The sequence below is a fragment of the Heptranchias perlo genome, chromosome 18, assembly GCF_035084215.1.
Source record: "Heptranchias perlo isolate sHepPer1 chromosome 18, sHepPer1.hap1, whole genome shotgun sequence".
NCBI lineage: Eukaryota > Metazoa > Chordata > Chondrichthyes > Hexanchiformes > Hexanchidae > Heptranchias > Heptranchias perlo.
The window spans coordinates 6,478,225-6,495,380 of record NC_090342.1 but is presented as its reverse complement, the minus strand read 5'-3'; the positions used below and the strand labels follow the sequence as shown (position 1 = coordinate 6,495,380).

General features: G+C 49.3%; 1 protein-coding gene across 1 annotated transcript in view; it reads right to left on the bottom strand.

Annotated features, from left to right (window-relative positions):
- Nucleotides 1–3,446: 3,446 nt before the first annotated feature.
- The window catches only part of e2f7 (E2F transcription factor 7), a 29,376-nt gene continuing 15,666 nt past the window's right edge, over nucleotides 3,447–17,156 (bottom strand). Inside the window, exons 9-13 of the mRNA XM_068000025.1 lie at nucleotides 15,751–16,327; nucleotides 10,990–11,199; nucleotides 8,460–8,550; nucleotides 6,289–6,698; nucleotides 3,447–3,670 (exon numbers count right to left, since the gene is read on the bottom strand). Of these exons, the coding sequence (XP_067856126.1) occupies nucleotides 3,506–3,670; nucleotides 6,289–6,698; nucleotides 8,460–8,550; nucleotides 10,990–11,199; nucleotides 15,751–16,327 (1,453 nt within the window). The 3' untranslated portion in view covers nucleotides 3,447–3,505. The remainder of the gene's footprint in view (nucleotides 3,671–6,288; nucleotides 6,699–8,459; nucleotides 8,551–10,989; nucleotides 11,200–15,750; nucleotides 16,328–17,156) is intronic.

Below are 17,156 nucleotides of genomic sequence, written 5' to 3'. Positions count from 1 at the left end.
GTCGAGGTGCAGATCAGCCATGATCTAATCGAATGGCGGAGCAGGATCGAGGGGCTGAATGGCCTCCTCCTGTTCCTAAGTGAATGCAATGGGCCACGGGGTGTTCAAACTACAGCCCAAGGTCATATTGGACCACTCCCTAACTCCCGACAATCGGGTTCTCAAAGCTCACCCAGCTAAGTGCTGTGTGGACCTTATGTTTCTTATTTGCTAAGTTGTCCTGTTCTGATTTAGGTTAGCCTGGGGGGGAGGGGGGAAGGAAAGGGAAGGGCTGTTACCTCATTGGTGGAGAAACCCTAAAGCAGAACATCAAATATCAGTTAGTAGCACTGACTGGAGACAACTGCAAATTAATGGAAACTGGGTGTTATAACTTTAAATGTAGGTCCAGAGGCTACCACCGTTATGTCCACACTCCAACCGTGGGGCAAAAAATACACCACCACTCCCCCTTTAATGGGGCGATTTAAACTTGCAGCAGTATTGAATCCCATACTGAATTTGTAGATTCTTTTGAAAATTCTATCTCAACACAGAATAGTTTAGCCTGCACAGAAAAATCTTCAAACCGACAGCAAACTGTTCCATTTACTTATTAGTGCCACGCTGTGTTGCATAAACGTTCAGTCATTATAAGACCATAAGAGATAGGAGTAGGAGTAGGCCATTCGGCCCCTCGAGCCTGCTCTGCCATTTAATGAGATCATGGCTGATCTGATTTTTACCTCAACTCCACTTTCCCGCCCTTTCCCCATATCCTTTGACTCCCTTGCTGATCAAAAATGTGTCTAACTCAGCCTTGAATGTATTCAATGACTCGGCCTCCACAGCTTTTTGGGGTAAAGAATTCCAAAGATTCACGACCCTCTGGGAGAAGAAATTCCTCCTAATTTCCGTCTTAAACGGGCGACCCCTTATTCTGAGACTATGCCCCCTAGTTTTAGATTCCCCCATGAGGGGGAACAACCTCTCAGCATCTACCCTATCGAGTCCCCTCAGAATCTTGTACGTTTCAATAAGATCTCCTCTCATTCTTCTAAACTCCAATGAGTATAGACCCAACCTGTTCAACCTTTCCTCATAAGACAACCCTTCCATACCCGGAATCAATCTAATGAACCTTCTCTGAACTGCCTCCAATGCAAGTATGTCCTTCCTTAAATAAGGGCACCAGAACTGTACGCAGTACTCCAGGTGTGGTCTCACCAGCACCCTGTACAGTTGTAGCATGACTTCCCTACATTTGTACTCCGTCCCCGTAGAAATAAAGGCCAATATTCCATTTGCTTTCCGGATTACCTGCTGCACCTGTATGTTGACTTTTTGTGTTTCATGTACAAGGGGGATTATGTCCTCTAAATGTTGTAGGAGTCATCGTCAAGGGTGAGGAAAGTTGATCAGATCAACACAAAGGTGCTACCAAACCAACTTAAAAGCTACACTGATGGGGTTAGATGAGGGGGCTCGTGTGCAGCGTAAACGCTGGCATAGACCAGTTGGGCCGAATGGCCTGTTTCTGTGCTGTACATTCTATGTAATTCTACTCCTTTATTTCATCACTCTTCATTGACAGATAATTTAGTTAATTAAACATCGTGCTAGGCCTGAGAGAATGTAAACAGCAACATCCTTCCTTCTGGCTCACCCTTTAGCATGTTGGCCATGTCAAAAGACCAGTGAGGTCATTAATTGGTGCCAGAGAATGAACAAATAAGGTTTGTGAGGGTGGTGGTGAGGGAAATTGCTCTCGTCCCTATTTAGTGCTCGGAATAAAGGGAGAAGAAATTTGGCTTGAATTCCCTGGAGTATAGGAGATTGAGGGGTGATCTGATCGAGGTGTTTAAAATATTAAAAGGATCTGATAGCGTAGGTAAAGAGAAACTATTTACCCTGGTGGGGGAAATAAAGAACAAGAGGGGACATAATCTTAAAAATTAGAGCTAGGCCCATTCAGATGTGAAATCAGGAAGCACTTTTTCCACAAAGGAAATTTGGAACTCTCCCCCCCCCCCCCCAAAGACTGCGGATACCGAGAGACAATTGGAGCTTTCAAGGCTGAGATTGATAGCTTTTTCTTGGGTAAGGGATATGGAGCAAAGGCGGGTAAATGGAGTTGATGTGCAGATCCGCCATGATCTAATTGAATGGAGGAGCAGTCCCGAGGGGCTGAATGGCCTCCTCCTGTTGCTACAGAGGCATTCAAAAAGATCGTATCGATGAATTACTACACATTGCACCCCTTTCCCCACAGGGCCTTGAAGCATCAAGTAGAGGCCAAGACCTCTAGAGGAATAAAAACCCACCTTTAATGGTATTAAACCATTTGGGGTGAATTGGGAGACTTGGCTTTTCCAATTGGCCAACTAGATCCCTTACCAAAAAAAAAAAAATCAATATTTTTTAAATGCAAAACTTTTTGGGAAATATACAACTTTGTTGCATTGGGGAGGGAGATATGACAACTATACTGGAAAAATTATGAACCATTCGCAGATTGGATCAGTAATGGCTTTGAACTTAACATTAAGTGTTTGGCTGCAGCTCTGGGCTTGGGACACGGAGGGTACAGAAGCAGGCGAAGTGAGATTGTGGACTGCAGTTCCATCAGTCACGCAGAAGGAGCAGAATCCATCAATCGCCATCCACTATCTGAAAAGCAATACACTAACTTACCGATAATCTCAAGGAGACAGGGCAGAGCCGATAAATGAGTAAAATTAAAATCCCATCTGGTTGTGACTATGTCGTCTGGTAGTGACTCCAAATTAACCCTTTGCTCTCACCCTTCCTATGGGTTTTTTTTTTGGGGGTGAGGTGGGGGGGGGGTGCAAGGTATCTTAACTTGCCTGGCGACAGCTGAGGGTCGACACACAGTACAATTAGATATGTCACAGTATTCTGCAATCATTCAATATTTTCACATTAATAATGTCCAATGTTAGCTGTGGTAGCTCTTTCTGCCGCAGATTGGACTGTACATCAAATGGAAATACAAGTGAAATAAAGTTTATAAAAACAAAGGAGAGAGGTAACACTACATCATCTAAGTACAGTGCCCAGTGAGACGGTTGGAAACTGTTCATTTTACATTCCCCTGACCTCTGAGAGGTCACTGACCTGCCTTCTGCACTGAAAGATGCCAAAAGACCGTCTTCCCATTTGGGCTCCAGGGAGCATTTTCTGCTCTGAGTTTTTCCGGCAATCTTAATATATTAAAATGTGAATTGTAACATTATTATTAAAAGCCTCTCCCACGAACCACAAAAAAAAAGGAAAATGATTAAAAATTCTTAGTGCTTCATGTCTCTGTTGTACACCTATTCAGCTGAAAATAATGCACTCTCAAATTATTCAGTGTGTGCACTGGACTTGTAAACAATCAGTGAGTTTGACTTGTCTGAGTAAACCAGCAATTCAACCCCTTACACGAGGTGAAATTAGCGCCAACTGCAGTTAATCTTTCACTGATAATAACAATCATCTATAAGATGCTACGTGCAATCCATTACTTTGTAACACTGTTCTCAATTTCCAGCCTGCGTTGAGCGGGAGACGCTGTCTTAATCTGCAGTCCCTCCGTTTTCTTGCCCTGAGCTGTGGAAACAGGTGTATGGAAATAGGTCTCCACGAATGTTTGCTGACCGTCCCTGGGAGTCAACGGGACCGGTGACTGGAAAACAAAAGAATAGAAACCATGGGTAGAATTTTATTCCCAACTTAATCCCTTGCATTGACCATTCCAATGCTCTCCTGGCCGGCCTCCCATCTTCCACCTTCCATAAACTTGAGCTCATCCAAAACGCTGCTGCCCGTATCCTAACTCGCAACAAGTCCCGTTCACCAATCACTCCCTGTGCTCCACCATTGCCGGCCGTGCCTTCAGCTGCCTGGGCCCTAAGCTCTGGAACTCCCTTCCTAAACCTCTCCGCCTCCCTCTCCTCCTTTAAGACATGCCTTAAAACCTACCTCTTTGACCAAGCCGATCCCAATATCTCATCTGGCTCGGTGTTAAATTTTGTTTGATAACCCTCCTGTGAAGCGCCTTGGGGGACATTTTAGTCCATTAAAGGCGCTAAATAAATGCAAGTTGTTTTTGTAATCACAACAGTTTCCCTACATCACAACAGTGACTACACTTCAAAAGTACTTCAGTGGCTGTAAAGTGCTGTGGGATGTCCTGAAAGGCGCTATATAAATGCAAGTCCTTTCTTTCTTCGCTCTGTGAAGGAGATGACCAGCCTTAGAGATACGATTTGTCACATCTTAGTTGCTCACACCGCAAGCAACCAGTGTCTGTAATACTGGAACACTCTTCGAACAGAGTTTAGTATCAGTCAGACACCATCACAAAGGATTAACATAGCAATAAAATATGCATTACGGCTCATCATTAGAAATAGAACCGGCATTTTGATTTAGTTGCATGTGCAAGTGGAATAACGACATAATTTTGCATCGGTGTTGGCTGTGGCTCAGTGGATAGCACTCACTGTGGGGTCAGAAGGTCGTGGGGTCAAACCCCCAATCCAGAATTTAAGCATATAATCGGAGGCCAACACTTCAATGCAGTCCAAAGGGAGTGAACCTTTCAGAATCCTCCTTCCTGAAGCTAAAAAGCCCAAGTTTCTCCAATTGTTCCTCGTGACTGAGGCCTTTGAAACACTATTCTCAACGACCAGCCTTTGGCTGGGCAGGAGATGGGGGTCTTGTACAGTATGATCACGACATTCTTTGACTGTTTTTGGCTGTGTAGTTATAACCATTCTACTGGCTTTGCAGCTCTTCCTTGGTTGGGCACGTTGAGCGGCACACTCCCACGGTGGCAAAAGGCACGTTACATGTGGGTCTACAATAGCCTAGCAGTTATGGCGCTGGACTAGCAACCCAGAGACTCGGAGGCCAAATCCCACCATGGCTAATAGGGTACGGTAGCATAGTGGTTAGGTTACTGGACTAGTAATCCGTGAGTCATGAGTTCAAATCCCACCATGGTAGCTGGGGAATTTAAATTCAATTAATTAAATAAAATCTGGAATTTAAAAAAAAACTAGTATCAGTAATGGTGGCCATGAAACTACCGGATTGTCGTAAAAACCCATCAAGTTCACTAATGCCCTTTAGGGAAGGAAACCTGCCGTTCTTACACGGTCAGGCCTATATGTGACTCCAGACCCACAGCAATGTGGTTGATTCTTAATCGCACTCTGAAATGGCCCAGCAAGCCACTCAGTTCAAGAAGGCGGCTCACCACCACCTTCTCAAGGGCAATTAGGGATGGGCAATAAAATGCTGGCCTTGCCAGCGACGCCCACATCCCATGAACGAATAAAAAAAATAAAAATTTTTGGGCTGGGTACCAGAAAAGGACCATGGAAGCCGCTGGGCAGTTGTAAAAACCCAACTAATCTGCTCGGCCATTCAATAAGATCGTGGCTGATCTTCGACCTCAACTCCACTTTCCCCACCCTTTCCCCAAACCCTTAGAGTCCAAAAATCTATCGCTCTCAGTCTTGAATATACTCAACGACTCAGCATCCACAGCCCTTTGGGGTAGAGAAATCCAAAGATTCACAACCCTCAGAGTGAATAAATTCCTGTATCTCAGTTTTAAATAGCCGACCCTTTATCCTGCGACTATGCCCCCTAGTTCTAGACTCTCTAGTTGGGAGAAACAACCTCTCAGCGTTGAGCCCCTCAGAATCTTACATGTTTCAATGAGATCACCTCTCGTTCTTCTAAACTCTAGAGAGTGGAGGCCCATTCTACTCAATCTCTCCTCATAGGACAACCCTGTCATTCCAGGAATCAATCAAGTGAACCTTCGTTGCACCACCTCCAACGCAAGTATGTCCTTCCTTACATAAGGAGACTAAAATTGTACACAGTGCTCCAGGTGTGGTCTCACCAAAGCCCTGTACAATTGTAGCTGCAGTTGACTGGTTTACTAATGTCCTTCAGGTTAGTCTACATGTAACTCTTGGTTTGGCCTTCACGTGACTCTGGTCGCACACCATTTGGCTGATTCTGGAATGCCCTCAGGGCAACTAGGGATAGCAACCAGTGACACCCACATCCCCAAAAACAAATAAAAAGGGGGTAATTTTCACATCACCACTTGGGCGGTAAGCTTGGGGTAGCGTATCGCCCGGCCAATTCAACGGGCTGAAAACCGGGCGGGTTCTGCTAACGGCAGGGCGATCTGTCCCGCCCGATTACCCCCCCAAATGGCAATGGTGGACATTTCACCTGCACATCATTCCCCCTCCCCCCCTCACGTATAACTCATACCTGTTGCTGTAGTTTGAGGATAGTGACGGGTTGCAAAGCTGGAGGGTCCAGTTTGACGGGAACGTTTTCTCGAGAATACTGAGCGAGCGCAGGACTGGAGTGCAGCGGAGAATAAATCTGCCGTTCGGGTGAGGGGGATCTCATGGTGGTGGTGCTGGATGGCGTCGGCATGGAAACACCGCCCATTAAAAGCTGGGTGGTTGGGAGGAGGCCCAGGTTCTGCAGGTTGAAATGCATTAAGCCGGCGTTCTGAATGGTGCTCCCAGCGGATGTTGCTGTGGGAACCGTCTGGCAAAGCACGGGTACCACCATCTGATAGGGGAGACTCACTGACGTCATTTGGCTCGGTGAGATGGTGATTCCACTTAGACTCTGGTTAGCGGAAAGTAACAGACTCAATTCGTTCATACCTGCAAAAATGGGAGTGGAGGGGGTGGGCAGGGAGAAGGAAGGAAGGAAATATGCAGTTTAAACAAGTATCTCCAGCAGTAGGCTTATAAAACGAAAGAAAGAGAGAGAGAGAGAGAGGAAGAAAGAAAGAGAAAGAAAAAAGAGAGAAAGAAATAAAGAAAGGAGAGAAAGAAATAAAGAAAGAGAAAGAGAGAAATGAAGAGAGAAAGAGAGAGAAATAAAGAAAGAAAAAGAGAGAGAAAGAGAGAAAAAGAAAGACTTGCATTTATATAGCGCCTTTCACCACCTCAGGATGACCCAAGACGCTTTATAGCCAATGAGGTACTTTTGCAGTGTCATCACTGTTGTAATGTAGGGAAACGCGGCAGCCAATTTGCACACAGCAAGATCCCACAAACAGCAATGTGATAATGACCAGATAATGTTTTTTTATGTTGGTTGGGGGATAAATATTGGCCGGGACACCAGGGAGAACTCCCCTGCTCTTCTTTGAAAATGTGTTCTGGGATCTTTTACGCTCACCTGAGAGGGCGGATGGGGACTCGGTTTAACGTCGCCTCCGAAAGACGGCACCTCTGACAGTGCAGCACTCCCTCAGTACTGCACTAACAGCCCCCCCCCCCCGTGGCATTGCTCACAGCGAAATCAGCAGACACGCCGTTATTACAAGGACGGGGTGTTATACCATGTAACGCGCGGCGTACTATTCCGCTGCTAAAGTGCACAGGGAAATCTGGAGGGGAGGATTACATGTAACAGAGCGTGCTCCGTTCTCGTACATCAGTTTAAATGGATTGGAAAAATGGGCGGGCTGTGGTGCAGGCGTGTGATTTCCCTGCCCCCGCCCGACTTTTGCTCTACCCGGGTGATGGCTTTTTGTCCAAAAGCAAAAGGGGGAAAAGTGTGCCCCACTCAGGACCACAATCGCTTCCCGGGTCAACTGGAGACCAATTAATCTGGGACAGATCCCCGGCTCAATTGGAGACAAGACTGGCTCTATGTCTCTATGTTTTTCTTCCCCAGAATGTGACTCCTGCCTTCAATTACAATTTATCGATTGGAAATTTCTTTGTGCACTGAAAATCAATGGTGTTTTAAAAAAAATATACATTTTAAAAAAGTGTGATGCACATTTGCACGCGTGAGGACCAAAGTGTGACAGGTGTGTCAAAAAAAAAAGCTGATCTCCTGCGGCATTGCTCATGAGAAGTCAGATGATTCGCTGTTTTATAAGGACAGGAGTTTAATGTCAACATCTTTACCCAGAGAGTGGTGAGAATGTGGAACTCGCTACCACAAGGAGTAGTTGAGGCGAATAGTGTAGATACATTTAAGGGGAAGCCAGATGAGGGAGAAAGGATATGTTGGTGGGATTAGATGAAGGAAGGTGGGAAGAGGCTCGTGTGGAGAATAAACCCCAGCATAGACCTGTTGGGCCGAATGGCCTGTTTCTGTGCTGTACATTCTATGTAAGCATGTAATATGCGATGTATTATTCTGTCACTAGGGGGAAGTTATGTCATTTTTAAAGCCATGAAGTATTAGACTACCAACCCTGAGGTCGGGTGTTCACATCCCACCATGGCAAGTTGTAAAATTGAATTTAAATAAATCCGGTAATCTGTGGGCTGGCACCAGACGAAAACGACCACGGACGCTGGCCGGATTGTCCGGGAAACCAAACTGGTTCGCCGATGTCCTGCAGGAAAGGGGGAGCCGGCCACAGCTGTTATCTAAACTCTATACATGTTTTCACTCACCCGGGGCGGCCGGCAGACAGTAGCACTGGCTATTTTCGGCTAATCGACCCTGACCGTGGATAAGAAACCGATTTCCAGACGCCATCAGAGGCTAGGAAAAAAAAATCACAGCACCGTGAGTCACCAAAGTGTAACCGCAGAATCATTACATTCTCCCCTCCCCCAAAGTGAGAAGAAAAGTGAGCAAATAAAAAAATGTGAGTAACTATAAACTTGGTGCTACACGAGGTTGTTTGTTTTTAAAATAATGGCGCTTATAAAGGGCGTGGATGAAAACGGATTATCTTGCCCCTCCCCATCTCTGTAACCTCCTCGAGCCCCACGACCCTAGATTCAATTATTCCGACGCTCTCCTGGCCGGCCTCCCATCTGCCACCCTCCATAAACATCCAAAACTCTGCTGCCCGTATCCTGACTCGCACCAAGTCTCGTTCACCCATCACCCCCTGTGCTCGCCTACATTGGCTTCCGGTCCAGCAATGCCTCGAATTTAAAATTCTCATCCTCATGTTCAAATCCCTCCATGGCCTCGCCCCTCCCTATCTCTGTAACCTTCTACAATCCTTTGAGATCTCTCTGCTCCTCCAATTCCGGCCTCTTGCATCCCTGATTTTAAATCGCTCCACCGTTGGCGGCCGTACCTTCAGCTGCCCGGGCCCTAAGCTCCGGAATTTCCCCCTAAACCTCTCCGCCTCTTTCTCCTCCTTTAAGACGCTCCTTAAAACCCACATCTTTGACCAAGCTTTTGGTCACCTGTCCTAATATCTCCTTATGTAGCTCGGCGTCAAATTTTGTTTGGCAATGCTTGTGAAGCACCATGGGACGTTTTACTGCATTAAAGGTGCTATATAAATGCAAGTTATTATTGAACATAGCAGGCCTGGGAGGGAAAAGGAAAGGGATGAAGGGGGAGGGGAGAGACAATTTTCTAATGGGCTCGGAGCGCGAGATCTCCATCTTGTGGCAAATTAAGACCAGTAACCACGGCTGCATTTTGTGCCTGTGACTTCAATTCAACTTCATTCTTGCACAATCTAATTTAGACTGTGACCATACGTGCGAGAGTAATTAGTGTTTACAGATAATTGCGCAATTGTAGTGTTTGGGAATTCCTTTAGAAACGGTAAATGAATTTAAAAGGGAGTGAAGACCAGTTACAGGCTCCAGCTCAGAGCACCCAGCACAGTGAGGTAGGGAGGTAGGCGCCACATTCAGTACAGTTATAGATTGGGGCGAGAAGCAGTTTCGATATAGGAATTATACAGGGAGTGGGAGAGGGTGGGATATGTGGAGGGGAGGAAAATCTCAACCGGATCATTCCCAAGTCTGGGTGAGTGGGAGGGGGGGTAAAAGGGGGTTCTCATGGACACCGATCTGTGTTTTCATTTTGGAATAGGCGAGATATTACAGCTTTAAGCCCCTCTCCCACCACTCCATGGTAACACATTCGACCACTTCATATCAAACCCCCCCACCCGAACTCTCCGATCCGATCATTAAAACCCACCTCTTCGACCAAGCTTTTGGTCACCCCCCCCCCTCCCCCCCAATATCTCCTCCTTTCTCTCAGTGTCCACTTTTTCCTGACGTCTCTGTGAAGCTCTCTAGGACTTGTATGTTAAAGGCGTCATATAAACGCACATTGTTATTGGTGGTGGTGGTGTATTTAGTGGTGATATGTAGGCGGTTCATTCATTCAGTAGGATGTCCAAACTCGCTGCGAAAAATAAATTCTCCTCATCTCCCATCTGACTTTTTTTTTTTGCCAATTATCTTAAATCTGTTTTCCTCTGGTTACTGACGCTCCCGCCAGTGGAAAGTTTCTCCCCATCTAAAACCCCACATGATTTTGAACATCTCTATTAAATCTCCCCTTTACTTTCTCTACTCGAAGGAGAACAATTCCAGCTTCTCCAATCTCTCCGTGTAATTGAAGTCCCTCATCCCTGGTACCATCCTGGTAAATCTCCTCTGCACCCTCTCCAAGGCCATGACATCCTTCCCAAAATGTGGTGCCCAGAATTGGACACAATACTCTAGCTGAGGTTTAACCTGTGATTTATAAAGGTTTATCGTAATTTCCTTGATTTTCTACTCTGTGCCTCTATTCATAAAGCCTAGGCATCCGTATGTCCTAGCAATTTAATTCTATTTGCCCTGGTTGAATATCAGGGCCTTAAGATTCAAGAGCTAATGCCTCAGAGTCTAGGCGAATCCTGAATTGGAACACCAAGATCTGTTAGCAGCAACAACTTGATAAAGGCAAATGAATGGGATCATGGATTGGAACTTCATACATGACCATGGTACACGCTCAAAAGGCCCACAAAGACAAAAATCCCTAGCATTAGTTGCACAGACACAACCGTGAGGGAACCATCACCGAATTCTCTAGCTTCATTTTTAATCAGAGGTCCCTCCGTATTCGGACTCCAGTTGCAATCACCGTTCAAACTGTTGTTAAGTTTCCTGGACCTACCTCTGGATTACCGTCTCTCAGTATTGGTCGCGTTGAGAGGGACAAACCCGCAGGCCTGTTCTCGACCGTTACAAAGTGATTCTGCTCTTCAGCGTTCCGCAGTTCCGTGTGGCAGTCTTCAGTCTGGGTTCCTGTAGAGGGGGAATTAATCACCGCCTCCACATTGAGGGGTGGAGAAAGGTGACACGCAGTAGTCCCAGGAACATGGTTGAAACTCTTGCTGTGATTTCCCAGACAGTCTGTGTGTTGGGCTGAAGTTCTCTTCAAAAAAAAAAGATAAATATTGATTTAGGTTACACATTAAAAGCTAACCTTTTCACATTTTAAAACAGAAACTTTTCTTTACTCAATTCTCCCCCACTCCCATTTTTGTTGTTTTCCTCTTGTCCCGTAACAAAAGAAAAGGAAGATTTGCATTTATACAGTGCGTTATCACATCTCTGAAACATCCCAAAGCTCGCCGCATACAATGAATTACTTTGAAATCTAGGACTCCCCCCCCCCGCACAAAGGCTTTGGATGCTGGGGGGACAATTGGAGTTTACAAGACTGAGATCGATAGATTTTTGTTGGGTGAGGATATCGAGGGACATGGAGCCAAGGAGGGTAAATGGAGTTGAGGTGCAGATCAGCCATGATCTAATTGAATGGCGGAGCAGGGGTCGAGGGGCCGAATGGCCTCTTCCTTATCCTATGAAGAGCGTTGAGATTATTTGGGCAAACACAGCCGCCATTTTGCACTTAGTTAAGACCTCAAAAACAGTAATGAGACTCAATTAATCTCTTTTTTGATGACGTTCCTTGATGGAGGAAGCTGGCCAGGACACCAGGGGAACTCACTTCTCTTTAATAACATCACAAGATCTTTAACATCACCTGAACGGGTCACAGTTTAACATCTCATCTAAAACCACAAACACTCCCTCAGTACAACACTGGAGTATCACCTTTGATTACGTCCTGCTACGAACCCATGATCTTCTGACTCGGAGGTGAGAGTGCTACCAACTGAGCCAAGCTGACAACATCCCCCAATCTCTGGTGGCAGCCAATTAACCTGCTCCCAAGCTCCTGTCAAATACTGATTGGATCTTCAATCTCCCCAGCGGTTGGCTCGAGCTGCCCTTACTGCGAGGGAAAGGTCTCCGTTGCAGAAATAGACTGAGATCTGAGGAGAAAAGTGCCCAATTTCCCAGGACAGAGGCAGGCAATCTATTCCCAATGACACTCCTGATCTGTTCAATAAAGAGAGGGAGGCGAGGAGAGCGAGGGAGGCGAGGAGAGCGAGGGAGGCGAGGAGAGCGAGGGAGGCGAGGAGAGAGAGGGAGGCGAGGAGAGAGAGGGAGGCGAGGAGAGCGAGGGAGGCGAGGAGAGAGAGGGAGGCGAGGAGAGAGAGGGAGGCGAGGAGAGCGAGGGAGGCGAGGAGAGCGAGGGAGGCGAGGAGAGCGAGGGAGGCGAGGAGAGCGAGGGAGGCGAGGAGAGCGAGGGAGGCGAGGAGAGCGAGGGAGGCGAGGAGAGCGAGGGAGGCGAGGAGAGCGAGGGAGGCGAGGAGAGCGAGGAGAGCGAGGGAGGCGAGGAGAGCGAGGGAGGCGAGGAGAGCGAGGGAGGCGAGGAGAGCGAGGGAGGCGAAGAGAGCGAGGGAGGCGAAGAGAGCGAGGGAGGCGAAGAGAGCGAGGGAGGCGAAGAGAGCGAGGGAGGCGAGGAGAGCGAGGGAGGCGAGGAGAGCGAGGGAGGCGAGGAGAGCGAGGGAGGCGAGGAGAGCGAGGGAGGCGAAGAGAGCGAGGGAGGCGAAGAGAGCGAGGGAGGCGAAGAGAGCGAGGGAGGCGAAGAGAGCGAGGGAGGCGAAGAGAGCGAGGGAGGCGAAGAGAGCGAGGGAGGCGAAGAGAGCGAGGGAGGCGAAGAGAGCGAGGGAGGCGAAGAGAGCGAGGGAGGCGAAGAGAGCGAGGGAGGCGAAGAGAGCGAGGGAGGCGAAGAGAGCGAGGGAGGCGAAGAGAGCGAGGGAGGCGAAGAGAGCGAGGGAGGCGAAGAGAGCGAGGGAGGCAAAGAGAGCGAGGGAGGCAAAGAGAGCGAGGGAGGCAAAGAGAGCGAGGGAGGCAAAGAGAGCGAGGGAGGCAAAGAGAGCGAGGGAGGCAAAGAGAGCGAGGGAGGCAAAGAGAGCGAGGGAGGCAAAGAGAGCGAGGGAGGCAAAGAGAGCGAGGGAGGCAAAGAGAGCGAGGGAGGCAAAGAGAGCGAGGGAGGCAAAGAGAGCGAGGGAGGCAAAGAGAGCGAGGGAGGCAAAGAGAGCGAGGGAGGCAAAGAGAGCGAGGGAGGCAAAGAGAGCGAGGGAGGCAAAGAGAGCGAGGGAGGCAAAGAGAGCGAGGGAGGCAAAGAGAGCGAGGGAGGCAAAGAGAGCGAGGGAGGCAAAGAGAGCGAGGGAGGCAAAGAGAGCGAGGGAGGCAAAGAGAGCGAGGGAGGCAAAGAGAGCGAGGGAGGCAAAGAGAGCGAGGGAGGCAAAGAGAGCGAGGGAGGCAAAGAGAGCGAGGGAGGCAAAGAGAGCGAGGGAGGCAAAGAGAGCGAGGGAGGCAAAGAGAGCGAGGGAGGCAAAGAGAGCGAGGGAGGCAAAGAGAGCGAGGGAGGCAAAGAGAGCGAGGGAGGCAAAGAGAGCGAGGGAGGCAAAGAGAGCGAGGGAGGCAAAGAGAGCGAGGGAGGCAAAGAGAGCGAGGGAGGCAAAGAGAGCGAGGGAGGCAAAGAGAGCGAGGGAGGCAAAGAGAGCGAGGGAGGCAAAGAGAGCGAGGGAGGCAAAGAGAGCGAGGGAGGCAAAGAGAGCGAGGGAGGCAAAGAGAGCGAGGGAGGCAAAGAGAGCGAGGGAGGCAAAGAGAGCGAGGGAGGCAAAGAGAGCGAGGGAGGCAAAGAGAGCGAGGGAGGCAAAGAGAGCGAGGGAGGCAAAGAGAGCGAGGGAGGCAAAGAGAGCGAGGGAGGCAAAGAGAGCGAGGGAGGCAAAGAGAGCGAGGGAGGCAAAGAGAGCGAGGGAGGCAAAGAGAGCGAGGGAGGCAAAGAGAGCGAGGGAGGCAAAGAGAGCGAGGGAGGCAAAGAGAGCGAGGGAGGCAAAGAGAGCGAGGGAGGCAAAGAGAGCGAGGGAGGCAAAGAGAGCGAGGGAGGCAAAGAGAGCGAGGGAGGCAAAGAGAGCGAGGGAGGCAAAGAGAGCGAGGGAGGCAAAGAGAGCGAGGGAGGCAAAGAGAGCGAGGGAGGCAAAGAGAGCGAGGGAGGCAAAGAGAGCGAGGGAGGCAAAGAGAGCGAGGGAGGCAAAGAGAGCGAGGGAGGCAAAGAGAGCGAGGGAGGCAAAGAGAGCGAGGGAGGCAAAGAGAGCGAGGGAGGCAAAGAGAGCGAGGGAGGCAAAGAGAGCGAGGGAGGCAAAGAGAGCGAGGGAGGCAAAGAGAGCGAGGGAGGCAAAGAGAGCGAGGGAGGCAAAGAGAGCGAGGGAGGCAAAGAGAGCGAGGGAGGCAAAGAGAGCGAGGGAGGCAAAGAGAGCGAGGGAGGCAAAGAGAGCGAGGGAGGCAAAGAGAGCGAGGGAGGCAAAGAGAGCGAGGGAGGCAAAGAGAGCGAGGGAGGCAAAGAGAGCGAGGGAGGCAAAGAGAGCGAGGGAGGCAAAGAGAGCGAGGGAGGCAAAGAGAGCGAGGGAGGCAAAGAGAGCGAGGGAGGCAAAGAGAGCGAGGGAGGCAAAGAGAGCGAGGGAGGCAAAGAGAGCGAGGGAGGCAAAGAGAGCGAGGGAGGCAAAGAGAGCGAGGGAGGCAAAGAGAGCGAGGGAGGCAAAGAGAGCGAGGGAGGCAAAGAGAGCGAGGGAGGCAAAGAGAGCGAGGGAGGCAAAGAGAGCGAGGGAGGCAAAGAGAGCGAGGGAGGCAAAGAGAGCGAGGGAGGCAAAGAGAGCGAGGGAGGCAAAGAGAGCGAGGGAGGCAAAGAGAGCGAGGGAGGCAAAGAGAGCGCGAGGAGAGCGAGGAAAGTGTATTTATATAGCACCTTTCATGACCTCAGGACGTCTCAAAAGCACTTTACAGCCAATGAAGTGCTTTTGAAGTGTAGACACTGTTGTAATGTAGGAAATGCAGCAGCCAAGTTGCCGGTCCAGCCAAGAGCAATGCGATAATGACCAGATCATCTGTGTTTTTTTTAATGTTGGTGGAGTGATAAATATTGGCCAGGACACCTGGGAGAACTTCCCTGCTCTTCTTCAAAATAGTGGCCGTGGGATCTTTTAGGTCCACCTGAGAGGGCAGGCGGGGCCCCAGTTTAACCTCTCATCCGAAAGTCGGCACCTCTGACAGTGCAGCACTCCCTCAGTACGGCACTGGAAGTGTCACCTGGACTTTGTGCTCAAGTCTCTGGAATGGGACTTATACCCATGATCTTCTGACTCAGAAGGAGAGAGTGCGCTGCCCACTGAGCCACTTTCCTCCTCCTTGGGAGCACCTGGTTTGCACAATGACGTGGCTGCAATTTAAATCACGTTCCCCTCCAAGTCACACACCATCCAGACTTGGAACTACATCGCCGTTCCTTCATTGTCGCTGGGTCAAAATCCTGGAACTCCCTTCCTAACAGCACTGTGGGAGAACCGTCACCACACGGACTGCAGCGGTTCAAGAAGGCGGCTCACCACCACCTTCTCGAGGGCAATTAGGGATGGGCAATAAATGCCGGCCTCGCCCACATCCCATGAACGAATTTAAAAAAATACATGCCACATGAAAATAAAAATCACAGTAGCAAATCTGTACCATCCCAGTCCAGGAGACGGCATTAGGGTTCACTCAATACCGTTGTAAGTGAAATGCATACCTTGTCCACAGATGGTAAAGACAACTCTGAAAGTAGACTCCCTCCAGAGCCATGTTCGAGGCAACAAAGAATTTTCCCTCGTTTAGCCTCTGGCTTGCCATCTTCCCAAGGTCCGTGAGACACCGTACATTGTTCCGTGGGACTACTACGCTTGCATGTGTTTCCATTCAACGCACCAGCCTTCGCTTCCTCGGGCCCGAGTGGCAAAGCCTGTTCCCGCACAGAGGGTTGAACCTCGCTGGATCCAGAAGAGGTTTCAGTTCTGGGGTCTCCGTTTCCATACAGCATGAGGACAGGGGTCGACGTCTGAAGGAATACAATCGGCTGGTTCTTGAGGAAGCAGGAGTAGCCTTTGTCCGTTCCGGGAGCAGCAAGCGAGGTCACAGGGGTTAGCTGCCCGCTGGGATGGCAAACCGGCAGCGTCACTTCAGACTGGGCAGCCGTGAAATCGTGCTGGGTCAGAGGCTTCACGCGAGAGTCAACGGAACCAACAGTGCTAGTGATTAATAGGGGACGAGACACCAAGGGGGTGGACTTTGGTCGGAGAGCTTCATCTTCTAGGCGAGATCCCGAGCTCCTACAAGAACAAGAAGAAAATGTTCTTTGGCACGAGCAACTGTTAATATCTGTAACTTCGCCCGTCTGCGCCCTGGCCTCAGCTCATCTGCTGCTTGAAACCCTCATCCATGCCTTTGGTTACCTCTAGACCAGACTGTTCCAATGCTCTCCTGGCCGGCCTCCCATCTTCCACCCTCCATAAACTTGAGCTCATCCAAAACTCTGCTGCCCGTATCCTGATTCGCACCGAGTCCCGTTCTCCCATCACCCCTGTGCTCGCTGACCTACATTGGCTCTGGACCGGTAACGCCTCGATTTTAAAATTCTCATCCTCGTGTTCAAATCCCTTTCTGGCCTCGACCTTCCCTTATCTCTGTAACCTCCTCCAGCCCTACAACCCTCTGAGATCTCTGCGTTCCTCCAATTCTGGCCTCTTGTGCATCAGCATTGGCGGCCGTACCTTCAGCTGTCTAGATCCTAAACTCTGGAATTCCCTCCCTAAACCTCTCCGCCTCTCTACCTCTTTTAAGTCCCTCCTTAAAACCTACCTCTTTGACCGAGCTTTTGGTCACCCGTCCTGATGTCTCCTTACGTGGCTCGGTGTCAAATTTTGTCTGATAATCGCTCCTGTGAGGAGACTTGGGAAGTCCTACTATGTTAAAGGAGCTATATAAACGCAGTAAGAAATAGTCTACGTCTATCTTACATCTCGAAGAAACATTGCTCGAAATCAATTTCATTTTCCAAACGATAGTCCAAATTAGTCGAATTCCAAGTTGTAATTTGCCCGAATGGAGATCGCCAGAGTAAGGAAATACTTCGACTTGTAGAGGCCAGGACGGGAGAAA